Raw genomic sequence first — 27,996 nt, forward strand, 5'->3', positions numbered from 1 at the left:
TGTTTCCTGCCTTCTCTATAGTCAAAGCAGAAATGAACTTCTAGAAGTATCCAAGAATTTAAGACCTTGCCTTACTGAAACTTAAAACTTCACAGTAAGGGAGGTTTGTCACAGATGTATCTTAGCTGAAAATGTTTTGTTGGTGAGAAACAAAGAAGTTTATGCTCCAAAAATGTCCTCTTCCAAAACTCCACGTTTGCTTAGAGTAGCTGAACACCACTACAGAGGACTTATTGGAACATTTCACTTTAATCTTAATTAGAAGACTGTTTAAAACCCCTATTCTGTTTTTAGGGAGTTACCTTGAATGCAGCAGAAGTTAAAGTTTTCTATCCCATTCAGTCCTCTTACTCACACTTTATCTGCCTTTATGACATGTGTCCAAACTCTAAATCTGCCTCATAACATGCAGCAAAACATAAACCTGCAAACCGCCAGGTGCTTACAAAAATCTTTTTCCTAAAGAATGTGTTTCATTTTCAAGGGGGAAGCTGCATTTCAGAACTGAACAGAGTTCTGTTGCCTTGTTGCACACTGAACTCTTCACAGAAACATGCATTCTCAACTACCTAAATCGCACTTTTCCCATCACTGCACAGAGAGGGGAGACAAAGTCAGACCCAGTGTGATATGTAACCAGAGCAGGGCGAGCTGCTGCCATGTACAGATGGAACCCAGAGAGACACGGATTCTCTCATTGAGGCTAATACAGAAAATTAGCAATATTTAAATTTATGTCTCCAACCAAGTCCACAAGGAAATTTTCCTCTTTATCAGCACATTCCATCACGGGCAGGTTTGGAGCGCGCTGGCGCAGGGGGATGCAGACCGCTGCTTTCATTACAGAGTCTGCAAAGAAAGCTAACAAAAATAAAATACCTGGCTCTGCTCTGGGGCTCTACCTAACCCCATCTGCCTCATGCCAGAGCAGGGAAAGCAAAGCAAAGCCCATTCTTGGGGCGTGTGCTGCAGAGGGAGCTGCCTTTTCACCTTCTTTTAGTACAGTGCTGCTACTGTTTTTGTTCCCATTGATCTTATCCTTTGAGAATTTGGAAGGGATTTCAAAGAGGCAGGGTGTTGATAGTAACTTTGTTTTCATGCTTCTTCTCTGTTGCTGCAGCTATTTGTTTTTACTGACTGGGAATGAGGACGGCCCCAGTCTCCCCACATGATCGGGGTTCTCCAGAACGAAGCCCCAAACTTCCTTTGGCCCTGTGTGAGCACAAGATTTTCCCCGTGCCGATTTGATTGTACATTACAGAGTGGAGGGTGTATTTACTGTTCCCCCTCTGCCTTCTTTACGGCTCAAGACAGACTCCTCAGCATGCTCCACTGAAGGATTTTTCTATTAGATGTGGATTTTCCCCTCCAAATCTTTAGCACTCTAATTTCTCTGCTGTGCTTTTGTGCCTTGCTCCCCCTGCCCAGGAAGGAGAGCAACAAGATGTCTACAAACCAATGCTACAGCGGCAGGAAAAGAGGAAAAAAAACAAACCAAACCAAAACAACAAAAAAAGCAGGTACAGAGCAGCGAGAGGCTGTTCTTCACCTCTCCATCACCTCTGTGAAGCACCATTAGCAGCTGCAGTGTTTGTAGATGTCCAGGGAAGCTCGAGACTGACCCACAGCATGGGGAGAAGCAAAGGTCACTTCCACAGTTTCACTAGAAAGAAATTCCAGTGGCTGCTCAAACCCCATAATCCAGACATGATTAATGTGCATCGAAGGCAGATCTGGTTTCGTTGGAGATCCTGGGTCAGGAGCAGTCTTAACTGGTGGGGAAGAAAAAAACTTGAAAGCTGAAGGAGGAAAAATACAGCTCACGTACAGTCAGCTCCTGTGGCAGGAATGTTAACAAATGACAGTATTATTCTACACAAAGACAAGCTGCTCTGGGGAGCTTGGAAACAAAGGTGAGCTGGCTTCCTTCAGATTTGCACCTTCATCTTCCCCTCTCACCCACACCAGCTCAGTTTAAACCTTTCACAGGAATTTCTCTACAGCTCTCCTTCCCCCTCACCCTTCATTTTGCTGGAGTTTGACCTGCAGATTCAGCAGTTTGTGGTGTAGGTGGATGGAAAGGGGGGAAAATCACGCAGATGTAGTGATCTCTCACACCTTGCTTTGTTCTGAAGCCAGCATCAAACCGAGCCACAGCAGGGTGAAACTTTTAGCACAGAAAGGCCTTTCAGGACACAGAGAATGACTCCTGGAACCTCCCATGGGAAACACCTTGGTGTCAGACTGATAATCACCAACCTGTGTCCACAGTGGGAGCTGACACCATGGGGCTGGCACCTGGCAGGCTGATGCCTGAGCCACAGCTTGATCCCACAGCTCACACCCCTCTTCCTAAGCTCTGTAGCCTTCTGAAAATAGCTCTACCACCGAGGTTCTCCTGCTCAGCTGTAACACGGCAGCAGTGCTCTCTAACCTCGTGCTCAGAAACAGCTGAGATTTTTGGCTGCATTTTAAAACAAAAAGGCAAAGAAAGAAGGGGGTGGAAAACAGCTTGAGGGAAGTGTGTGGCATGGAAAAGCTTTGGCCTAAATAGATTTGGCAAGGTCTTAAGCAATCAGATTGCTTTGTAGAATGAAAACCACCCAGCACTGTTGATCAGTGCATCCCCACTCACAGGAACGCAGACACCACTTGTCCCTGCAGAAACCCACAGCTCACAGCAGATAAGGGTGAGCCATAATGAACAGGTACTCATCGCAGCAATGAGATCAAGAGTAGATAAGAGAACACCTAACCCTGAAGATGTTTGGGGCCTGGGAGAGATTCCCTGGGAGACATCAGCTTCCAATGCAGGAGGTTGTTGGGAGAAGATAGAGCAGAAACATCCCTGCTGTGGCAAGGAGAGCTGAGAAGTGAGCAATGACACCTCCAGACATTCTGTGGCTTCTCTACGTGCAAGGTAGCCATGACCAATAATGCTTTCTCCTTTACAGAAGGGCTTTATAACTGCTGAAGTAATATATTGCCCTCACCTCTGTTTTAACTGAGGTAATATTTCTACTCCATCTAAAAGACTTGAAACAGAGGCATATGGAGCCTGAGCACCTTCTCCCTGCTCATCAACAAGCCAGTTCACGTAGGCTGATGGCACAAGCATCTAGAGCTCTGCACCATTCACTTCTCGACCCAAATGGTTCTTCTCCCTGGGAATTTCAGAAAAGTTCACGCACATTTTTGCAACCACTGATTGATGATGGAGTTCCGTTTTTTTTTTTTTTGGCTGCTGCTTCTGCCTTCAAGTACATGTGAGCCTTGTGCCCTTCCTTGCAGCCACCTCATCCTCTCTTTCTTCTTTTCTCTGGCCAGGGGATTTCCACTCTGTTGTCAGACACAAGCTGCAGACATCCCTTTTATCTGGCATTCTGCTCTACATCTTACAGAGGTGAAATCCTGGATTGATGTTTTCCTCCCCATTTTCAGCATCTACCTTTCAGCTCCTTCCCTCTGCTTCCAATCTGTCAGGTCCTCACTGGATGCCGAACATTCTAAAACAGGAATTCCTCTTTATTCTCCCTTCCTGTTCCTCCTGTCTCAGACACACTTTAATTGCAGAAACTCAAAGATAAATCAGTTGGAAAAAAAAAGGAAGCCACCTGAGAGTGCCAGAAGGTTCAGCAGAGAACATCCTGCTGCTGCCTGGCCTAGGGTGCCCACAGAGCATCTTGTGGCCTGGGGAACAGCTTTGCTACTCACCACTCCTCTTCTGCTTTAACAAGTTTCCTCTAAGACATCACGTACCAACAAATCTATGAACATCTGTTCTAAACTCCACAGGGTCCAGAAGTTTCTTCCACCTCACTGTCTTTTAGTCTTCCTTTTTAGGTTAACTTCCTCAGCAGTATCACACTGTTCACATGCTTTTATTCTCCTTTTGCACTTTCCTGATTTCTCGCTGTGTTGGGTTCCAGCCTCAACATTTCTTGTCTCACTTCATTTGGCAACACACTCATTTTCCACTGTGGCATCTTCATGGCCTTTTTCTGCTGCCGTTTCTGAGTTCTGTCCCTTATTAATGCTTTTATCAAGCAGGAAACTGAAGTAACCCTCATTTCTGAGGATGAAAACCAGGTGTGCCTTGTGCGCTACCACTTCAGGGTCAAAAAAGGCTGCATTTGGCCACTCAGTTTGGCTTTCTGCCTACAAGAAAAGCCAAGCACAGACTCAGGGGATTCCCACATGTGACTTCCGCAATAACCAGCCTGGATGTACTTGTACCAGGGACTATGCACAAGCCATGCTCACAGATTGCCCTTGTGCCAGCTCTGTCCTGGGCAGTGCAGCCCTTATCACCTCCAAAATAAAGTTTGTAGAACCATATAAGGGGGCAGAGAAGCTCACCTACCCCTTGCTTTTCATCTCTTGTTTCACTGCACCAAAAGCCCAGGCACTGCTCATTGGGAGGTCGTGGCCAGCAAACTTGCTCCTAGCAGAGATCAGAGGTGCCAATGGAGCAGTTCAGAGTGGAGCTCTGTGGCCCAACTCTCTATTTCAAGGTGTGCCATTATCCACTGCATTGTACATCTTGTCAATGAAAGGCTGGATTTCAGCAGGTTTATGTGTGCATAATTGGATGACTTTTCCTCATGGAAGAAGCTGTGGATACCTGAAAGAGTCTCCCAAAAGCAAATTCCATTCCCAAAGCACAAAGTTGGAAAGAGCCTCCACTTTCTGTTCTCTACAGAAATCCCTCATCACTTTAAATTCAATTAACCACAGCCCCTGAAATGATCACTTGTGAGCCAGGTGAAATTAAAGCTGGCAGATACAGCCTTCTCTTTCGGTGGACAGATCTCAGTGCCAAAGCCACTGCCATCCCCGCCCAGGCACACGGCAATGCAGGGTCCTGGCTGTACCTTCCTGTGAGGCTGTTTCCCACCATTTATCACTAACAGCACATTTAGCAACAGCAGCACTGCCAACAAACAGCCCAGGAGTAGCGTGCAGTGCTTTTGCTTACCACTTCTCTCCTGCCCGCACACCGTTTCATGCAAAGTGCTTTCTTTGCACGGCAGGTCTGTGTTGTTCTCTCCCCAAAGCCACCTGTGATTCACCTTTTTATGCTTACATAGGCACAATCAAGCGCTCTGAGTGAGCAGCTGCCATCCAGAGCAAGCGCAGGCTGTAGGAACCTCCACTCATGGGGTGAAAGCAGCAGCCTCCTCTGCTCTGTTGTTCAAACAGCAGTATTTAATGACAAACAAGGGCCCTTCTCTAAGGAAAGCAACACTCGTAAAAGTGAGAAAACAGGATCCTCCACCCGAGTCATTAAGCACAGGAGGCTGCGTTCAAAGCGCAGAGCAGAGGTGTGCATGAATATGGACATGAGGACGGGTCTCTCGGTCTCGGTTCCTGCAAGCTGCCTTTGAACTGAGGAGGAAGTGCTTGTGGCGATGCAGGATGCAAAGCAGAGCGCACCTTCTCACTATGAAAACACATTCAGCCAGGGAGCACGTGACTGCTCTGGGAGATTAAAGGGAGGCTGAAATTCTGCACTTTGTCTTCCCCCAAGTGCTCATTATTTTTGGAACCCCAGATTTTAAGGTAGGAAAAGACCTCACAAATCCTGAAGTCCAACCCCAGCCCACCCCACCATGCCCACATCCCTCAGTGCCACATCCCCTCACTTCTTGGACACCCCGAGGGAAGGTGATCCCCCCCTGTCCCAGGCAGCTGTGCTGCTGCCTCACCGCTGTTTTGGAGAAGAATTGTTCTTGATATCCAACCTGAACCTCCACTGGCATAACCTGAGCCTGTGAACTGAGGCATTTCTTCCATTCAAACACTGAACACAACAGCTGTAGTAGAGCATATGGGATCATCTCACACTGCTGTCCCACCAGCTCAGGAACCCCAAGAGAGAGCCATTGCCTGTGCTTGCACCGAGCCCTCCCTTTATCTTCCTGCAGCACATATTAGTGACTAAGATGGATGGTGTTTCCTTGCTCTCAGATTTAGCAAAGCTTTGTGACACAGAGCAGACTCTGAGATGTTTCCCTTGAATGAAGGATCAGGTTGCATTTTAGTTAGGAGAAACATACCCCTGTGGAAGTCAGGCAGTGATGGATTAACAATTTCCTATTGCCTTCTCAGGCTTGCTATTCATTTCAGGTGGAACAAATTTGTGTCAATTGAATAATTCTTTGGAGTCATTGATTTATTTGGAATTTAAACGTATAGCAAAGAAAGCATTCAAAGAGTTTTAATCAAAGACTATTGTTTTGATCAACCGGGCTCCAGCCAGCACCCAGCACCCTCTGCATCTGCATCTTGCAGAGCTCTGGAAGTTTGGGATGGCTCTCTCAGACCCCCTGGTAGAGCAGAAAACAGATGCACATGAACACAGATTTACATGGGGAACAGGGCTGTGGATCTTCAGGATTTAAGTGAGAATGTGAATCATGGGTGGCACTGCAGGCAGCAAAGGTTCCAGCCAGGTTCACCCTCCATTAATTACAAAAGGCTCTGTCTTCTTCCAGGTTAAATATCCTCATCTAAATAACAACCTTTCAACACACACAGCCCAATAAATACAGCCTCAAGATTGCATATTTACTATCCTCAATAAATACAGCCATAATTTCAGCTACCAACTGCTTACGGAACTGTAGAATAGAATTACAGAACCATTCAGGTTGGAAAAGATCTCTCAGATCCCCGAGTCCAACCCCAGCCCACCCCACCTTCCCATTGCCCACATCCCTCAGTGCCACACCCCCACGGCTCTTGAACAACTCCAGGGATGGGGACTCCCCCCACCCTCCTCCCTGGGCTGCTGTGCCACTGCATTATGAAGAACTGTTTGCAAGAGCACAACAACCGTCACTATATTTCGAACACAAAGCTAGGATGGCATTTCAAGTTCTGAAAGTGCTTTAAGGGCCCTCCTACAGTCCCTGTCAGCCCCGACCCCCACCCTCCAGAGCTGGGCAGCACCTCACCCTTGGGACTGAGCTGGTAGGCGCGGGGATGGATGCTCCAAGCACAACGGCAGAGGTTCACAACCCCTCTGTGCATAGGGGAGCTCGCTGCCTGAGCCTAATTGGGGCTGCTGACGGTCTCCTCACATCAGAACAACTGTTTGCATTACAGCTCTCTAATAACATATCCTCTGTCTTGGAGCGTACAAGGAAAAATACGACCCTTTTCAACTTATCTGCTGGCTAAAATTAGTGATTTCTGGTGGTAATGCATTCCTTAAATTATGTCCAGTGGGGCAGAAAAAGCCTCAAAAACACTTCTCTCGGGAGGGTCATTTATTCTGACAGCAGCGCCGAGGCAATGGATCTTTCTGTCGAGGCTCCGGCCCTCAGAAGAATCTCTAGGTACAGCGCTGCTGCTTTATTTCTTTGCTTAAACACCGCTAATTGCCTCCGCAGCCCTGTGCGCTGCAAACAGCCGCGAGGGGTCAGCGCGGGGGCCGCGGCTCCACCGCCGGGTGCGGCTCATTACGGAGCGCGGCCGCGGGACCTCGGCGGGGGCAGAGCCGGGGGGGGCACGGCCCGGGCAGCTCCGCGCTGGGAAACGGCACCGCCGGGAGCGCCGGGAGCGTCCGGAGCTGCTCGGGTCTGTTCGTGCCTTGACTTTCTTTAAAAGCGCCTCAGATGTCTCGCTGGGGAAAGGTGAGAGATGACTCAGCCGCGTCTTTCAGACCCAGGGAAAAAGAACACCACCAACAAAAAGAACCAGCAACCAAACAACCGAACCCTTTTTTTCTAACCGAGCGTTCGCCCCTTTGCTGTCTGAAAGCCTGCGGGATGTTCTGATAAACCTCCCACAGCCGACCCATGGGAATGTGCCCCTTTGGGCAGAGCAGCGCCCAGCCGGGGTGGGGGAGGTGGCTCTGGGCCTCCAGGGAGCAAACGCATCCCAGGGCTCAGCAGTGCCCTGGGGCATCAGTGGGTGCACGAGGACCCCAATGTCACCGGTACCACCAGCCCACCCTGGAGGCATTCCCTGCATGTCAGTGTTCTGCTTGCAAAAATCAATAGCAGAGCTTTAAAACGAGCAGAGGGAAGAAGGCGCGTGCTTTGCAAAGGGCTTTTATTTGCATTACAGGCATAATTTGCATCACGGCGTTGCGTACACGATAGGCTCTATATACATGATAAGCACCTGCATCCCTGCCAGCACACTGCCCTGCAAAAATTGGTGCTTCCCTTCCTGCACCCTCACACCCTCCCAGGCTGCACTGCTGTAGCGCTGCCCCCAGAGAGTCAGCACACAGGGAAAGAAGTGTCCCCTCTGCAGCTCTTTGGAGAGACCTGAAACTTGCCCTGTAAAGGTGGGCGTAGGGCTGTTGTGTGGTGAAGGGAAGGGTGCTGGCATGCTGGGCTGGGTGCGACGCTGCAGGGTGCAGGGATGCACCTGGGGGCAGGGCTGCATGGGTGCAGGGGTGTGTGTAAGAGCTGGAGAATGCATGGCTGCAGTGCTGTGCTGTGCAGGGGTACATGTGGGTGGAAGGGTGTATGTAGGAGATGAAACATGTATGTGTGCAGGGATGTGCACTAACACAGGGATGTGCACAGACCATGTGGGTAGAGGGGGTGCCCATGCATGCAGCTCACACACACGGGCAGTTCTCCCTGCCAGGCAGGAGCAGGGCTGAGCAGGGCCCAGTCCCGTAGTCCCTCAGCACTGCTCATCTCTGCACATCACCCACGTGTCCCCAAGCCCCAGTTCCAAAGCACAGCATCACATCCCCAATGAAACTCACCCAGACCCAAAGCAGCCTCATTTCCCCCTCTGTTTCTCACTGGAACTTCTTCGTTCCCATTTCTCCTCACATCATCACCTTACACCAAGATAGCTCAGCTCACCATCCCAGCTCCCCTGTCCTTTTTTCCCCTGCACATCCCCATGCCCCCTTTGGTGCAAAGTTAGCACCCAGACATGACAGGGGAGAGTTGGCCTCGCTGCAGCAGGTTTGGCAGCAGCTTTGATCCTGCGGTGTTTTCCAGGAGCCCGGTGAATGGGATGTTTGTCTCCCGGCTCTTCACAGTTTATCCAACGAGTTTTTTTCTCAGGGAGTGGCTGGGGCTGGCGCTGCCCGAGGCAGCTCTGAGAGATGCTGTTCCCGGTGACAAAACAAATGCAGTGCTTGGGCACCGTCTGCACTGCACGCACTGCTGGAAACCACCCAGGGCAGAATTTTCCTCTGCTTTTGGGGCTTCGTTGCAAATCTCTGACAAAATGGGGGTTTGGTAACTTCCCAGTTGAAGTTCTTCTCAAGGAATTGCATTTTATAAAGCACATCAGAACCCACCCTGGATTGTGCTGTCCTCGTGATGCACACTGCAGCCTCAGCTCCTGCTTCCTGCTTTGCAGAGCAGCGAAACAAGGCCTGTCTGATGTTCCAAATAAAATCTGGTGCTTGTTAGAGCAGAAACCCACAGATTGGGAACCAAGCACTTCTGAGCGCTTGCACAAAGGCTTTGTGTGGGTGTCAGCGATGTGTTCTCCGGGGCCTGAGTTATCAGAGGCTCCAGATGTGCTCACTGGCTCCTCCGCACTGCTTCACTGCTGTGTCCCCACCCCGGGCTCCAGGGACAGGCAGGCAGCGCTCTGCTGCTCTGCACAGCAATGATGGCCCCGACCCAGCTCCCTGGGAGGCAATGGGGCTGATGGTTCTGACACGCGGGTACTTGGGTGGGACCAACAAGGAGCTGCAAGGCCACCTCAGTGCTCATCAGTGAGGGAAACACTCCTTGTATATCCCAAATGCATCCTGAGCACATCCCAAATGCATCCCAAGCATATCCTGAATGCATCCCAGACACGTTCCAAACACGTCTCAAATGCATCCCAACTGCATCTCTCCTGTGCTGTCAGCAGGTTAAGCTGTGAGTGCAGCCCTGCCGCATCCATCCAAACATAACACATGGGATGGATTAAAAATAAAAATGCCATTAAGTGCTTCCAGGATGTGAACTGTAACAAAAGGGCCCTTTGTATGCAAGGCAGAAGGAATGGTGGGGCACGAGTGTGCCTGGCTGGGCGCTTTGGGGAACACCTCAAATCCATCCCAACCCACCTCAGATCCATCTTGTCCCACCTCAGATCCACCCACTCCACCTCCGGTCCATTCTGTTCCACTTCAGACCCATCGCATCCCATTTTGACTGGCACATGCTGGGTTCAGTTTGTGCCGAACGCTGGAAATCAGCTTTCTATCGATTGCCATTTCTCCTAACACATTCTAGCAAGCACTCATTAAATTTTCATTCAATTATCCCAGGCCGTGTTGTGGTGGTGTTTTTTCACCCCCATCCTTCACAACAGGAATAATTCCTAATGGCCACTTCCCCTCAGGGAGAAAGTGAGGGGGCTGCTTTCACCCCTGGAGCAGAGCAGGGAGCAATGGGGGGACGTGGGGTGGGACCACAGCCATTCCCACACCAATGGAGCCACGCCATCAGCACTGAGCTGTGTGCTACGTGGGGGGCACTGATGTTCTGACAGGGGTTGGCTGTGTGTTGGGAATAGTGGGGTGATGATGGAGATGGTGATGATATTAGCAGTAATGATAGATCACTGTCACTTGGCACTGCAGATTGGAGCAGGGCCTGGTGGTACAGGGTGGTTCCAGTGGAGCTGAAGATGTGAGAGGCAGCAGGAGCAGTGATCTGGCCTCAGTCCCTGCCTCCATTCCTCATCTGCAAAGCCAGCGGTGACACAAGACCTCATCAGGTTCCTCCATTGGGACTCACAGTGACAAGTGCTGTGTGGCTCCCACACCTACAGCATCCCCAAAGCCAGCACCGGTCCAGATCTCTCACAGACCCAGCTCCAAGCAGGACCCCACATCCATCCATGTGTTGTTCCTGTGGGAAGCTCAAGGCACTGCTGCACACAGATTAGAGATTAGCTAAAGTGTGAGCGAGCATTCAGAGTAGGGAAGACCCCCAGACACTACTGTTGGTGAGTCTGTGCACGCCCTTGGCTTGCCCTGCTCCCTGCTGCAGCTCCTGGAGTGTCGCTCCCAACTCCATTTCATGCTATTGCTGCACATCCTCAGATACATCTGCACACATGCTGCTGCAGCTGTGCCCCTTTCAGTACCACGTGTAGAGTTCTGGTTTGATCTGCAGGCTGCAATGTGCACACAGTGAGCTGGGCAGCAGCAATGGGGAATCTGCCCTGGGGTGCAGCCAGCAGCATGATGCTGCATCTTACAGCTAAAAGAGCAAATCCCATGGCTGCCCTGTGCCACGCGTCTGTTTTGCTGCAGCCCTGTGGAGCAGGGCAGGGGCAGGGGGGGATCCATCCTGAACTTGACATCAGCAGGACTGGAGCTTGATCCCCAGGGCCTGCAGTGAGCTCCACCTCCTGCCTCGGCTGAGATGGACCCATAATGTGCGGTTGTAGCTGTCCATAATGCAATTATCCCACAATAATCTTGAAATGGAATATAATGAGGGGCCAGGGAAGCGGGGCTGGCAGTGGAGGCTGTGCAGCTCTGTGTGCTGCCATGCGGCACTGCCCAGCTGCCAGCACATGAGTCAGTAGGAGGCTGGCTGGGCTTTTCCCTTTATTCTTGAAGAATAATTGGGCTGGGAGTCATTTGGGAGAGCCTTCAGTTGCACCAGGGAACATTCAGGTCAGATACCAGGAATAATTTCTGCTCCCAGTTTCTGCAGCGAGGCAACGGCGCAGCTGCCCAAGGATGGGGAGGAGTCCCCGTCCCTGGAGCTGCCCCAGAGCCGTGGGGATGTGGCACTGAGGGACGCGGGCGGTGGGCTGGGATTGGACCTGAGGAGTTCTCAGCTCTTTTCCAACCTCAGTGATTCTGTGAGTCCATGAAACCCGGCCCTGTCAGTCCCTTTAACGCAGCTCGGTGACCACCTCCGCCCAGGTTAAATGAGGAGACACCCCCGCCCTGCTTTGCCCCCCTCAGTTCCCCTCCGCACAGCGTTAGGGGAAAGCCAGAACTCCCCCCACCCGCCGCTCCTCGGAGGTCCCACCCCACACGTTTTGTCCCTACAGCGGATTTCTTGGAGCTCTCCCTGGAATTTGCGGAGCGCGGAACCTCGGTTACATTGGAGGATTTCGAGCATTTTTCTCGCCCCGAGGCGGAGGGAACGGCGCTTTGTGTGGTCCGGGCCACCCCCGGGCAGTCCCGGGCCGTCCCCGGGCGGGGGAAGCCCAGTTGCGGGGCTGGTTCTCGTTACACTCCGCACGGTTTGTGGGCACCAAAGAGAAGGTGAATTCTTAAGGATTTTGAGCTCCCGTCGATGTGAATTATTCCTTCGGCCGGGCTTCCTTTCCAAAAACCAAAACTGTGATTGGAAGGGGGTTTTATTTTGGGCAATGGCACAGCCGGCCGTAATACAGGAAGTTATAAAACAAGAAGATTAGTAAATAAAAACGCTGCAAAATAAAATAATAATGGTAAAAAATAAAATTATGAAAGCGCTGACAATACAGTAAAAAAGTACTGAGATCTGCGGGGTAGAAAATAGAAATACTGAAAAGGAAAACACTACAAAGGAAATAGTAAAATGGGAAAAAGGGATAAAACAACAGATTGAAATTGAAATTTTCAAAACCTGAGAATTAAAAACTATAAAACCACAAAAAAAAAAAAAAAAAAAAAGAGGGAAAAAACGCGCCTTCCTCGGCACTATGGCGCCCCCTGGCGGCCGTGAGATGAAGCCGCACCAGCGTGACGTCACCAGTGGGGTGTGACGTAATGCCATCGGAAATTGAAATGGTCCCCAAACATAGCGGAGCTGGGGGCACGAACAGGGGACATGTCAGAGATGGTCATAGATCAAAGGGTGGGATGGGAGGGGATGGGGAAGGGGGCAGTGATGGGAATGCTGGTGAGGATAGGGATGAGGATGGGATGGGGACGGGGTTCAGCTGGGGATGGGGGCGGGGATGAGAATGAGATGGGAAGGGGATGGGGATAGGGTGGAATGAGTATGGGGACAGTCTGATAATGAAGTGGGATGGGATGGGAATGGGGATGTTGGTAGAATGGAATGAGGATGAGGAAGAAAATGAGATGGAATGGGGATGGGGAGAGGATGGGAATTGGATGGGGGCTGGTTGGAATAAAGATATGAAGGAAATATAGCTGGGGATGGGCTGGGGGTGGAATACAGGTGGAGATGGGATAGAGATCAGCATGGGATAGAGGCAGGGGGTGGAGATGGGATTAGAGATTAAGATAGGATGGAGATAGGGGTGGGGATGGAATGGGATAGAGGTGGAGATGGGTTAGAGATGGGAATGGATATGGGATGGAGATGGGATGTGTGTTGCCTGGGTTGTAATTAATATTGTTTCAGTGATGTCCCAAGATGTCCAAGGACGTCATCATTTCTCCCCCAAGACAGAAAAGCAGTTGCAGGGCCCCGTAGGACAACCCTGGGGATGCAGTGGGCACTGTGCCACAAAGTACGGCCATCAGCAGGGCTTGTTCCCAATTGATATTGTGCTTGGTTAGCGGGTGGGATGCTTTGTATAATGTACGATTCCTTGGTCATGTCTCCTCCCGCGTGGGGCTGCAGATGGCAGCGTGCGCCGGCAAACCAGCCTCAGAAACCTCCCGTCTCCACCTATTTCCAGCACTATATTTCCGTGTAAGAAAGAAAGAAATCAAAAGCTCAGGTGTGGAAAAAGCCATGTGTGGAATTATGGCATCAGCTAAGTGCCCTTATCCTTAAGATGCTCCATCCCTTGCCCAGCGATGTGGCAGGGATTTGGGGAGGAGCTCGGTGCCATGGACAGGGGACAGGTCAGAGAATGGGGGACATGCCAGATCTGCTTGTAGAGCAGTGAGGGCAAGAGGGAGCTTCAGGTTGGGAATTAGGGACAATCCCTTCTCCAGAAGAGCTGTGAGACAGCGGCAGGGGCTGCCCAGGGAGGTGGGGGATTCCCCACCCCTGAATGTGATCAAGAACTGTGGGGACATGGCACTGAGGGAAATGGGCAGCGGGTTGGGGTTGGAACTGACAATCTGAAAGGTCTTTTCCATCCTCAGTGCTTCCGTGTCTGTACGACTCCATCCCTTCTCCCTTAGATTCAGCTCTGCTCACTGTTGCTGTGTGCTTCCATGGTTCAAACACCCCCTGCCCTGGAGAAGCACTGAGGCCCCAGGTACCAGTGTGGGGCTCTTGGGCTGCACTGATGCCAATTCTATGTGCTCAAAAAAACCCAACAAAAAACAGGTGATTTTTGTCATTTTTTTCCCCTTCCCTTGGTGGGAGAAGTGAAGAGGGAGTGTGGAAAGAAGCAGGCGGAGACACAGAGGGGAGAGCCCAGAGTACAGACAAACATTCTCTTTATTGAGCTACACATGAATTTTCCATTAGTCAGAGAAAGAGATTGGCAGTGTGTAATATATCACAGAAACCTCACTGATTGGTAATAGAAAGGCTTAGAAAGACCTGGCGCTTTATATATATATATATATAATATTTGTAGTTTCCTCTTTATTTATTAATTTCCTTTTCAACAGGTGTGACTGCTCGTCTTCAGCAAAGGTAACTCTTAAAAGTGAAACGGTGACGACATCTCGGTACTCATCAAAGTAGAAATGGCGAAGGGTCGCTCATGAAAACTGTGGCTGTAATGTAAACACTACATTCCTTACTTTTTTTAGCTTTTTTTTTTGTGTTTTGGTGTGGATTTAAAATTTGTAAATTATTTTTCCTTCTTGCTTTTTTTTTAATTATTATTTTTTATCTTTTTTAATGTTATTTTTTTAAGATTTTTTTCTTTTTTTTTTTTTTTTTTTTTCTTCTTTGCAGCACAAACATCCCCACATGAGAGAAAAAACACCATTCACTAAAAGGGAGGAGTGGAGGGATTGGGGGGGAGTGTGAAGAAAAAAGCAGCACAGAAAAGCATCCACTGGAAAGAGTTATAAATGAAAAATAAAAAGCCCAAAATTACCCTAAATGAAACAAAATGAACAACAACAACAACAAAAAAAAAAAAAAAGCGAAAGAAAGAAAAACCCAACCTGTATATTGATGGACACCCCCTGCCTGGAGCCCCCACGTCAACCCCAATGACAAGAGAGGCAGCGCCGTTGTGATGGGAGCTGGGAGGGCTGTGCTTCTGCATGGGGGGAGATGGGGGAAAAGACCCCGGAATGGAGAACGGCACGGCCGGCACCCCTGGCTCCCGACCGGGGAGTGGGGGGGTCGCTTACATGAGGGGGAGATTAAAAAGGAATGAAAAGAAAAAGCCCAAGAAGAGGAGAGCGGATGGCAGCTCGTCCCCGCCTGCACTGAGTGCTGCTGTGTGCCCTGCCCAACCACTGCGGGATGGATGGGAGAAGGGCTTCAGCTCAGCTCCTTGTTGGCCAGAGCCATTGCTACCATTTCCCTCTTTAAAATAAAATAAAATAAAATAAAATAAAATAAAATAAAATAAAATAAAATAAAATAAACCACCCTTCAGTAGGGAACAAACCCATTCACCCCACAGAGAAATTACATTAGAAACAAAGAAACAAAAAGAGAAAAAAATAACCCAAAAAGCCTGAATCCCAGAGCGAGTGGGAAGGTTCCCCCCTCCTGCCCATGGCTCTGAGACCAACGGAAAGGTGGTGGTGGATTTGTTTTGTTTGTATATATATATATACGTATATATATCATTTCCTTACGCCTTTTTATTTACCAACTCTCATGATTATGGTTACGACTTTGTTTCCGTCCCGCTGTTTCTCCCGTCGCGCTCAGTGTGTGTGGTGCGGTGTGGGTGGGTGTGCGGGGCCCCGCTCCATGGCAGGGCTCAGTACAAGCCGCAGCCCCGCAGGTTGTTGGCGATGATGATGTCAGTGACGGCGTCGAACACCACCTGGATGTTGTTTGTGTCCGTGGCGCACGTCATGTGGCAGTAAATCTCCTTGTTGGGGGAGCGGTTTTTGCTCTCGAATTGTGCTTGGATGTAGGCAGCCGCGTCCTCATAGGTATTTGGACCTGCGGGCACAGGGGACAGCAGGGGGACATCAGGTTGGACCCCGCTGAGCTGGTGCTCACTGGGGAAGGAACAGCCCCAAACTATGGTTTTTATTATTCCATTTTTCTTAGCTAATTCAGCTTTCTTCCATGGGAGCCCAGATCTCAACCTTGTGCCCTGGCACCATGGGGCTGATGACTTTGCAGGAACGGCCCTTTTTGCCCCATCTCCCCTTTCCCCCCCATTTCACACTCCAATTTCTCCTTTTCCCCCTCATGCCCCCTCCTCCCCCCCTTTTCCCCCAGCATTTACCTCTTTCCTCCCTCTTTGCTAGCAGTTGGGTTCTGCCACAGGCTCCTCCCTCCCTGGGTGCCACAAATGTGCCCCCCCACACCCCCCTTTTCCCCCCAGCAAATGGAGTCTGTGATGGAGGGCACCCAACCTTCCCCAAGGGATGCCCACCCATCCCCAGCGGTGCCAATCCATCCCCAAGGATGCCCATCCATCCTCGTGTTGCCCATCCATCATTGTGATATCCATTCACCTCCAGAGATGCCCATCCCAGCAGCACCAATGAGTCCCAGTGGCACATCCCATAGTCTTGGGCAGCCCCAGGGCCAAGCATCAGTGGAAAGGACTGGGATGTCCATTAGGTGCCCCCTCGACCATCACCCATGGGTACCCTTACGGTGGGACAAGGGATTTGCTTGGGGTGGGCCAGAGGCACCTGGCGGTGGGTGGGAGCCCAACGATGCTGCACCAGTGCCCTTTGCTTGGTGCTTTGGGGAGCTTTGCAGGATGGAGGAGGGCCAGATGTTCGGGTCGAAAAATGTGCATTATGGCATTAATCTGCTTACAGCAATAAAAGCGGCTGCACCAGGCTCCTCGCAGGGAGCCACAAAGCCTGAATTATGCCCCTGAAATCGCCTTTGGGAGAGTTGCTGTTATCTGCAGATTTAGTTTCCTTTTCAAGCGCACCACTTCCCCTCCTTCCAGGCACAGGATGTGGTTGTAGGGCTGCCTCCAGCCCTGGGGATGAAGAATGGGCTGATGTGCTTTGGGGGCTGGCCAGAAAGGACTGTGCCAGTGGTGCTGTGTCCGTGCTGGAACGTTGTGTCAGGGCCCATCCATGTTGCCCCAGGGTGCCCATGGGGGCATAGGGGTGCACCAGGGCAGGGGCACAAAGCCCACATGGGAGGTGCTGGAGCTCCTCAGGCAGGAGATATTTTCTTTCCATTAAAGTACTCAGAGCAGACATCTTTTTATGGTGTTTTCTTGGATTCCCCCCCAGCCCATGTTGGTTTCAGTTGCTCTTTTTAAAGAAACATATGAATATCCTCTGATGTGAAAGATTTCCACTGCAGAGACTCCTTCCCCCCAGGATAAATCAGCATGGCCAAGTGTAGGAGAACGCTGACCACAGCCTCATTGCCCTGGTCTCCTCCATGCCAATGGTGGCCTTGGGTGGATACAGACAACCCAACAGCCTCTCTGTGGGGCTGGTGTTGCATGGGGAGAGAACAACTGACCCATGGCCAGTGAGTGCCTTGCAAGCCCCATAGACAGAAGTAGGAGAACCGCATTACCACAAGCAGCAGAGATGCTGGTGAAGGCGTTCACAGCGCTTCAGAGAGCAGAGCTTTCTGCACTTGGGATGCACCGGGATGCTCTCACCCCTCACCACAGGAATTCACCAAACATAAACAAGACCCCAAGGGATGCCCAGGGCTGGTGCACCCCTAGAGATGCCTCAGCATCCCTGCCCCTCCCCAACCCTGAGCTACAGCCCCACACCTACCTGCATACTCGGGGAAGCAGATGGTCAGGGGGGACTTCTTGATCTTCTCGGCAAATAGGTCTTTCTTGTTGAGGAAGAGAATGATGGAGGTATCAATGAAGAATTTGTTGTTACAGATGGAGTCGAAGAGCATGAGAGATTCATGCATGCGGTTCTACAACAGGGAGCACGGAGAGGAGGAGAGAAAGGCAAAGAGAGAGAGTTAGAGGAGAGGAGAACTGGTTTTCCCACACTGAAATGGTTAGGAAGCAGAACCCGCACAGTCAGAGGGGTAGGGATGAGGTGGGGCACAGGAACTGCAGCTTCTCCTCCACTGCCCCCTGCCTGGCAGGGATGATGCCAGAGTCACAAGAAACAGTGGGAAAAGAGCTGTTGGTTCATCATCTGCCCAAAGAGAGGGCTGGGGAAGGGGCTGCGGGCTCTGAGGTGACCCACCTGTGGGGCCACACGGTGCCATCACAATGGATCACAGCACAGGTGCTGCCCCATGGAGCCCCCTGCCACATCTTCAGCCTCAGGGAACCACAGCTCCCAGCTGAGCAATGCAGGGCACAAAGGGAGCTGCTGAGACCACCTCCTGGGCTGCTCTGGGGCTGCTTAAAGCATGCGAGAGCTTGAGCAGGAACACAGAGGAAACCGCTAAAAGCCGCGTTTTTTAGTCATCCTTTCATGCGTGAGCAAACCACACCCGGCTTGTTTCCCTGTGCTTGGGAGCTGTTAGCAGAGAGACAGAGGGACAGGAGAGCAGGAGGAGGCGATGCCGAGGGGCTGCAGGGCTGTGGGCCTGGCAGTCGGGGAGCAGTGCTCCTTCGCCATCCAGGAGCGTGCAGATGCTCCCTAATGAAATGATGACCCAATTACACATTTTGGAGTTTTCCATGAATGTTTTATTAGTGAGTCATTTTCTTAGCTACACTTCAGCTGCAGCTTTTGCATGCAAAATTTAGCAGATGTCTGATTTCATCTCGAAAGGCTTTGAGATTATGCTGTCGTTTCCTTGGCGAAGTGGAGCTGTGAATGCCAAGCAGCCGCTTTCCAGAGCTTCTGGTCCTCATCTGATCCTTACACTTTTAAAATACTTACGTATAAAAAACTACTATTGATTGGAAAACAAACCATCACAAGTGGGTGTGGCTTTTCTAGCCTTGGCTAAGCAGCCTTTGCAAAAGGGCCGGAGGTTTTCCCACAGGCAGCAGGGCAGGCTTCATTTCCTTGTTCACCCCACTTCATTCCACACGTACATTGTAAAGGAGTGGTGGAAACAAAGGCTGTGCCTGGGGGTTGGAAGCCCCAGATGCATTGAGAACAGCCCCGATGACTTCCAGACTCCCACGCAGGACACCATCCTGGAGGAGACGTCAGGAAACCTCCAGGTCAAATACACAAAGCAAAGCCCCTCTTCCTGAGCCAGTGGTGCTCCAGGAGCTGGCCCTTAGCTCTGAAAGAGGTGGCTGTGAGGCCAGGTCCTGCCGAAGCCTCAGCACTGAACACAGTGAAGGCAGCAGCAATGACAGCTCATTTTCCTATGCTGAGGCTGATGGAAAATTTTCCCTTCCTTTCTTCAAACTGGTATTCATGCTTTCTATTTCTTGCCTCTGGTAATGGAAGCCCTTTGGATCAAACACAAAAGAACAAAGTGACACGAGTGTTATTTTGAGGGGACCGAAAGGTGCTCCAAGTATTGTGTCACCGTGGTGGGGGAGAAGCACGATTTGCAGAAATGGACCAGAAATAGCTCTTCTGTCGCTGTGCTGGCGCTGATTGACAGAGGTAAAACATCGCAACGCTCGCTGCTTGTGCTGGGTGTGCAGCCACAATGCTGGAGGAAGGCTCGAGGCAATGCTGCCAGCAAGCAGAGGATGCCATTTGCGTACTGCCAAAATCGCTGTGGTTTGTCTGAATGCCTTTCATGCAGATGCTTGCAATGGGAAAGACTTGCAGAAGGCCGGGTCTTCTTCACTCTGGCATTGTTGCATTTGGCCACTTGCGCTGGCGATGCACACTGCAGATACAGCCATGTTGGGGTGAAGATCTCTCACCTTCTGGATTCATCTTTTGTCAGTGCTCTTCCAGGAGCAAGTCCAGGGCAGGAGACACAGCATACGGACGGCTACTGAGTGTACCGAGCAGAAGAATGGCCAATGCTGGGGCCAAGAAGCAGAACATGCCAAGGGAGACCCAATAAAACCCTCTCACACTAGAAAAGAGCTGGCACTTTATTAACATTTTGTAACTAATAAATACATTACTGACAGCCAATAAATTATTACAATAGCTACCATTCTATTAAACCAATGGACAGTCACTCTTCGTACAAAATTACAGTTAATGCAGTTGGGGCCATCAGACATGCGGGAGGAGCGGCTCGGCGGTCCAGCGGGAGGAGGGGACTGCGCCCAGAGCCACGGTGATGGTCACTGCTCCTGTGTCGAGCTGCAGGGGGAAAGGAGGAGTGGGGAGAGGGTGCTGCATTGGGAGCGGGGTTTTAGTAGGGTGGGGGTTCCTCTTTCAGCTCTGAAAGGGCTGAGGCTGCTCTGGTCACCGTGAAGGCACTGCGGGGCGCTGAGTGCTGCCAGAGCTCCTGTCTCTGCGGGGTAATTTGCACAGCTGTGCTGCTCTCTCTGAGGGGCTGCCCAGGGGCTCAGGAGATGTGGCCTTTTGAGCACGTGGCTGTGCATTCAGGTGTGCTTGTGGGTGTGTGCTTATTGCTATCAGCCCCTGGAAAGGTTTTTCTCCTGCAGGATTCTGCATCTTTGGAACTGCTCTTCAGCTGAGGAAGCTGATGGAGTCTTGCCATTTCCCTGCACCCGGTTCTCTCACTGCATACAGAGCAGCACCAGGTTCTCCCTTTCTCCTGGGACCCCACAGTGTGCTCTGTATGTGGTACCCCACAGAAGGCACATCTGTTGGGAAGGAGGGAACAGAACACCAGCAGCAACAGCTGGAATGGAGCTTTAGATGTACAAAATGCCAAAGGAAAGGAAAGGCTCCATGTGCAGCACTGCTTCCTGCCCCCACTCCCCAACATGGGGACACTGCCTGGGCTGGCCCTTGGGCTGCTCTCAGGGCACACAGTCATTGGGGAGTGGTGACCCAGCCACATCCGGGGTTAATTCACACTTTCTTCCCCAAAAATATCCCTGCATGCTCCATGCTGGACCCTCTCACAGCTTTGGTTTGGTGCTGCCTTCACTGGAGACAGTCTCTGTGTCTTGGTGAACTGGAGAAAATATCAGGCACAGTAAGGTGTGGAAACAGCGCATCTCCAAACCCCATGTGCTGCTGAGTGGATTCTGCTGATGGAGCTTAACAAAGCCTTGCTGCTGGTGAAGGCACTCAGACACTGCACATGAGGTGCTCTGTGCTGGAGCTGTTTCATACACTTAAGTTAACACTTGGAACTAACAGCTCTATTCAGCCCTTCAGCCTCTCCTTCCTGCTGCTTCCACCTCCCTTAATGTCCTTTTGCAACTTCTGTCTCCAACCCAAGCTCCCCAGCCCCTTCTCACTCACCTGTCCCCTGCTCTCCCCTCTTACCCTCTCCTTGCACTTTTCCTGCTCCATCACTTGGCTCAGCTCAGCTCCCTCCCCTCGAAGCAGACAGGTCAACCTTCCCTGTCTGCTGGCTGGCAGGTGACCTGATGGGAATGCTGACCCTGGAGCCACCCCTCCAGGATGCAAGGGCATGAGTAACAAATCCACCAGCTGCTGCTGGCTTCCAATGGGGCTTCCAAAAGCGCCTCCCTGCCTTCCAGGTACAGCCTGGCTGCAGGAAACCAGTATGAATATTTCTGGTGTTCCAGGGCTGAGGTTAGGAACATCAGCACTGCAGCCAGTCTGGAAGGGCTCTGGGACATCTCTCTGCTGTCCCCACTGGGGCACTGTGGGGCAGAGGGCTACAGGTTGCCACCAGCATCCCCAGGGCCACCATGACATGCACAGAGAGCTGGCTGGCACACATGTCCTACCTTGGCACACAGGGAAGTCCCCACCATGGGCACTTCCCTACAGCCATTCCACATAGGACCCAGCAAAGCACAGCAGGGCTGGGGGCAGGAACCACTTTACTGGGAGCACCAGGCAGGTCTTAACATTAATTCTGAAAATACTGAGGTAAAACTGTTATCTGCAACAGTTTTAGGCAACACTTAGGAGGTGCTGTATCTGTGCCAGTTTCACTTGGGCCCTGGTGGCTGCGTCACTGATAGAGGGGGGAGCACAGAGCTGGGCTGCTGGGGCTCTTCCTGGGGCTCCTAGGGCAGGATATGGAGCCATGGGATCAAAACGATTCACTGCTGCCCAGGAAATGGCAATTTTGGAAGAGATAAATAACAAGAGTTACAAATATCACTCAATTTCAAGGAGAAAAAAAACAAAAAATGGGTTTGGATCCAAACTATGCCACTGCTGACAAATATTTTAAGGCTTTGATTATTATTTTTTTTAAATGGGGTATTACTGTTTTTTGGCAGTTTAAATGCACTTTGTGGGGAATGCATCAGCTCCTTCTACAGCACTGCAAGTGGGAATGGAGGAGCAGAAAGAGGCAGCAAGGGGAATTCACTGAAAAGAAACCCAAATAAGCTGGGAGGGGGCCGGGGAAGGTGGAACGCTGCAGTTCTGGGCAGAGGGAAGGGTTCACGTGTTCCTTCCTCATCACCCTCCAAGGAGGGGAAGCAGGAGGGGGACCTGTCTGCTGAGGCCTCAGTAGAGTCCGCAGCCCCGCAGGTTGTTGGCGATGATGACATCCGTGACGGCGTCGAAGACGAACTGGATGTTGTTGGTGTCGGTGGCACAGGTGATGTGTGTGTAGATCTCCTTGTTGGGAGACTTGTTCTTGCTCTCATACTGCGCCTGGATGTATGCCACTGCCTCAGTGAAGGAGCTGGGGCCTGCAGAGAGATGAGCCCAAAGGGGAAGAGCTGGTTAGGGTGTGCCCGTAGACCTGCAACTGCAGCACAGCATCCCAGGGCACCACGCTACAAAGAAGTGTTGGTGGTTCTGTCTGTCTTTTGAAAGACAACAGTGCTCACTCAGAATCAAAGAAGGGCCCTGTCCAGCCTGACCTCATATGACTCCAGGGATGAAGCATCCATCACCTCACTGGGCCTTCTGGATGACAAGACTGCATGGCCAAAACCGCGCCACAGGGGGTTCCTCGTTACAAGTCTCTGTGACCAACCTCGGCCTTTACACTTTGGGCAGTGTTGTAAGAAGCTCAAGGGTGGCCACCCAGCATCAAAATAGCCATCCTGGATGACAGACACTGCCCTGGCTGACAGCTCCACCTGGCACAGATCTGGGAGGCTCAGCTTTCCCAGCCCCTGCATGGATCCACGCTTGGATCCTTTTCCCTCAGTTGGTGTTTCGATAGAATCACCAAATATCCGGAGTTGAAACGGACCCATAAGGATCATCAGGTCCAACCCCTAGGGAGACACTGTTACAGGATAGTGAAGCTCTCCCTGGGACTGTTATTAAGGCAACAAGGAGTGGCTGTTATCTGTGCACCCACTGAAAACATGGGGGCCACAAGATTTGAAGTATGATAAGGACGTGTGCCAGGAGAAGGATGCTGAATGAGGAGCTCTGCAGAGTTTAGGCCAGGTCCATGCGTTGAGCACAGACAGGATGCTGGGAGATGCAGGGATGCTGGTCACTCAAGGCCACGGGATTTAGATCCTGGATGGCCGGAATCACAAACACCAACATGGCTCAGAGCACAGCTCGGATTGTGCTGCTGTGCAGCTGAGCACTGCGGATTAGCTGAAAGCGCAGGTGAATTAAGGGGATGAAAGCAGGCAGTTCTCTAGCATGCAGCTAGCACATTTGTGAATGCATCCCTCTAATAATTCTCTGCCAGCAGAACTAATGGACATCACAAACTTCATTTCATTAAAAGCATTTTGTGTAACCGACTTTTGATGTCAGAATCCCACTTGCCTGATTCACAAGCTTTCAGCAAATATTCTTTTTTGACTCCAGGGCAACTTTCCACTTCATGTTGCTTTTCCCAGTGCTACAAGGCTTTTACTATGGGCTTTCTGGGCTGGGCTTCTAGAATGGCACCTTGAGGGAATCCGGGGTATGCTGAGAGCTTGAAAGGGCTGCAATGGCTCAGCCTGGGATGGGGTGTTCTAGGAGCAAACCATGTTTTCCTCTCAGCAGTTAGATGGGAGCTGAGGGCTGCCCCCAGCATAGAACTCGTCCTGGGGAGGACAAGTGGCATCTAACACTTCCTGCCTGCTTCCATCAGAATTGCGAGTACATGTGTTATTTGGGAATGGGGTTACTGGGAGAATTCAGGGAGGGTGAACTAAATTAGGTGGACAAAATGTGAGGAGGAAAGAGTGAAAGGTGCAGGTTTGCTGCACAGAGGAAGAGGGAAAGATAAAAATCTTCCAGGAAAAAGAAGATGGTGATCCAAAAGGAGAGCAAGAAACATCCCAATCTGCAACCTCAAAAAATGTGAGGTTGGCATTACTGTGAGCATTCAGCCACAAAGACTGTGCCGCTTCCATTATTAGATCATAGAACCATATCACAGAATGGCCTGTGCTCATCCAGTTCCAACGCCCTGCTATGTGCAGAGTCACCAACCAGCAGCCCAGGCTGCCCAGAGCCACATCCAGCCTGGCCTTGAATGCCTGCAGGGATGGGGCATCCACAACCTCCTTGGGCAACCTGTTCCAGTGCGTCACCACCCTCTGGGTGAAAAACTTCCTCCTTATACCCAACCTAAACCACCCCTGTCTCAGTTTAAAGCTATTCCCCCTTGTCCTACTACTATCCACATTTGTAAACAGTTGCTCCCCCTCCTGCTCATATTCTTCCTTCAATTATTAGATCTTTCAGCATAGATTCATTACAGATCTTTTAGACTAACATGCCAGGAAAACTCTGGTTCTGCCAGGAGCAAGGGGACAAGTGGATGGCTGAGATGTGGTAGCGGTGACAAACACCCAGACCTTCCCTGCAAAGGAAACCTGCAGATGCTCCATAGAACTCAGGCAGAGTTGATGATCCACCATGCAGCCCAGAAGAGCAGGAGTGGATCACTCTTCCCTATTCACAGCGAAAATGAAGTGCTCAGAGGAAGGGAGATCTGGTTAATAATTTGTTGGCCTGCCCAGAAATGTGAAGCTCCTGGTGCTCCCAGTTCACAGCTATGTTTCCTGACAAAGAGATCCACTTCTCTGCCTGTCAGTTTGATTATCTGGATGTCTCTGGTGAACTTAAATAATTCACGATGATAAAAGTTTATTTCTATGAAGCTCCCTTGGAATGGTAATGAGGGTTTGTGGGAGCCGCAGCGTGAAGCAGCAGGGTGCAGCTGCAGACTTTGCATGGGGGATGCGTTCCCATCATGAGCAGGTCAGGCACCAGGCAGGCAGCAGGAAGCTGGACTGTGCAATTCCCTGCAAAATGCCCTCACTGTGCCAACAGCCTCCCTGTGCAAATGCCCCGGTGAGCAGCAGTAGCACTTCAGTGTCTAAGAACTTGTATCTGAGTCACTGCTGTGCTTTCTGTGACCCTCTGGAGATGGTTGGGATAGTGAAGAAAAAACCCAGCCTTTTGCAGAGAAATCAATGGGAGCACAGTGGTGGATCCAGAACTCTTCCAGCTCACTGCCTGCCTGGGTGGGCAACACTGTGTGCAGCCCTCCCATCCCTTTGCCCTGCAGCCCCAAACCTGAGCTTTCTCATTACCTGTGTACTCAGGAAAGCAGAGAGTTAGTGGAGATTTCTTGATTTTTTCCTCAAATATGTCCTTCTTGTTTAGAAAGAGGATGATGGACGTATCTGTGAACCACTTGTTGTTGCAGATGCTGTCAAACAGTTTCAGTGATTCATGCATGCGGTTCTGGAATGGAAAGAACACATCAGGCCAAAGGCACTGACTCGGGGCTGTTCAACATGTAAGGAAATCTAAAACAACTAAATTAAGGAGGAAAACAAACAAAAAAACCCACAACAGCTACAATATACATCATAAATGTATATATACATACAGCTGAACATACACATATGCCATCCCTATAACAGTGCACATATACATACACAGATGCAGTCCCTATCACGTCTGACGTACAGTTAGTAATTGTAGGGCAGTCAGCTATGCAAAGCTGTTTTGATTTTGCATAGCAAACGATTTAGAGGATCCCAGCTCACAGAAACCATCATGCACCATGCATGGACCGGGAGTCACGTTTGCCCTTTGATCAGATTCAAGTGTCAGTGCAGCTCATGCAGATTTTCTCAATATATATTATTTTTCTTTTTCTTTTTAAACTTTCTTGAGTGTGTGCGGCACACGATCGGCTCTTTACATTAACCAAGGACTGGTAGATCCTTGAATTAATCTCGAGTTGGAAGCAGACTTGCAGGTGACATGGGCTGGGGATGACCTTGCCGTGAGCTTTGCCCGGTTCAGTTATTTTGTTTTAGTGCTGTCATGTCGTCGGGCTTGGCTTGGAATTTTGGAAATTTGCTTTTAGTTTTCTTTGAACAAGAAGTGTCCAGAAGAGAGGAGAAAAAGAGGGAAAGTATTAAGAAAAACACACAGAGGGGCATCTAAGAACAGCCAGCTATGGGTCAGGCGGCTACCAGTGGTGTTAGCTCGCATCTCAGGGAAAAATGTTAGCTGCCCACCATGAGGTCAAGAAGTCAGCGTTGTGGTTAAAGTCATGCAAAAAAACACAGAGGAAAGAGAAAAGGAATGAAAAAAGACCGGTGAGAGAGCTGCACAGCCCACTGCACAGCGGGAGGAGCTCATGGCAAAGTCAGCCCAGCGCCATCTTCCTTGCTGCTTCCAACTCCCAGCTCAATCGCTTTTTTTGTTTTTTTGTTTTTGTTCCGGGTTCAAGAGAAGCTCCATACCTGCCAAATTTGGTTGGTGTCTCAAATGCTCATTTTTGGGCCCTTGTTTGGCTAGGAGGTGCCGAGGCTCAGTGCTGCTTGGCCGTCGGTGCCCGCATCCACCGGGCGTGCTGAGGACGCTGTTATGGCACAGCGTGGGGCCGCCGAGGCACACGCAGGACTCGCAGACGTGGCGGCCGCGCAGTCGCAGTGCCGATGGTTTTGGCGCAGAGCGGCGCAGCCCTCCACTATTTGGCAATCCTGCAGGGCAGGACACAGCCTGGCGCACTGCCTGCCCCATCCCACTCTGATCCACACACACATTATTGAGCCCAGAGCAGTGCTCCCCTTTGTGTTGTTGCACTTTAGCTGCTGATGGACAAAGCCCCGCAGGACAGGACCGCCCTCCTCCACAACCGCACACCAGGAGGTTCTATCCACGTGCAAATGTGCAAATACACAAATACACATAGTCAGCGGTGCCAGCCGCAATCCACATGTTGGGGTCGTCCCAGGTCTGTGCGCTGAATTCCCGCTCGCTCACTGTGTTACACCTGGTGTCAGAATTGTGCCCACGTGGAAACCCATAAACATTTGGTGTAGGCAGCACCCAGAGCCCACAGGGAGGAGAAGGGAGAGAGAAGGATGGTCAGGGGGACGAGGAGGAAAGACACCAGACTGCTGCTCAGCAGGGTCCCCCACGGAACATTTTGAAAGGATTTTTATCGTCTGTACTGATTGAAAACAAAAGCAGAGAGAAACACAGGAATGCGTCCCATGGCATCGTCGTACTTACTGTGCCATCCTCACCGCCCTACCCGGCAATGCCATGCTGCACACCACGCATGGCCCACAGAAGCACAGCTCTGCCAGGGCCCCGCAGAAGCCCCTCTGCTCCCCTCCTGCCAGGCACCACAGTGCCTTCCCAAGGAGCAGCAAGTCGTAGCTCTCAGTCTCAGCCAGAACATCAATCACCAATCAGTGTATTCCTGGAGGGATGATGGTTAGGGCAAAATGCTTTGTTCCTTTCTACTTCCAGAGGCAATTCTGAATCCCCACGGGGCTGCCTGACCTGGCCTCTCTTGTATTTTCCTTGGCAACTAAGTGCTAACTAGCATGCAAATTATAAGGATATTGGCCATTATCCTAAGCACAGAAACCCCATATCCCCCTCCTGGTTTATTTCTGAAGACACCCAGGCTGCTGCTGCTTGCTAAGGAAATTTCTGAGTGCTGCAATTCAATTTTCCATGCCCAATGACAGCACAGAGCACGCTAACCAGGTCATGAAACAAAATACAAACCAACAGGCCAACACTAGTGCACACCCAGGTTTACACACACGGTGCCTCCAACCCATTACATGTACAGCAATGGGGACACAGACAATACTCTCATGTCTTAG

The 27,996-nt window shown here is 50.8% G+C and overlaps 1 protein-coding gene across 3 annotated transcripts in view; it reads right to left on the reverse strand.

The window, feature by feature from the left end:
• Positions 1-14,291: 14,291 nt before the first annotated feature.
• Positions 14,292-27,996, reverse strand: part of GNAO1 (G protein subunit alpha o1) — a 114,941-nt gene continuing 101,236 nt past the window's right edge. The window contains exons 7-8 of one of the 3 annotated variants that reach the window (XM_015873859.3): positions 17,735-17,888; positions 14,292-15,956 (exon numbers count right to left, since the gene is read on the reverse strand). In XM_015873859.3, coding sequence (XP_015729345.2) covers positions 15,769-15,956; positions 17,735-17,888 — 342 coding nt within the window. In that variant the 3' untranslated portion in view covers positions 14,292-15,768. Of the gene's footprint in view, positions 15,957-17,734; positions 17,889-19,926; positions 22,627-25,443; positions 25,598-27,996 lie in introns of those variants that run through there. The other 2 variants (XM_085551646.1, XM_015873858.3) reach the window with 2 other exon arrangements.

Source organism: Coturnix japonica, chromosome 6, assembly GCF_054131305.1.
Source record: "Coturnix japonica strain WE chromosome 6, WE-NBRP24, whole genome shotgun sequence".
NCBI classification, from domain to species: Eukaryota; Metazoa; Chordata; class Aves; order Galliformes; family Phasianidae; genus Coturnix; species Coturnix japonica.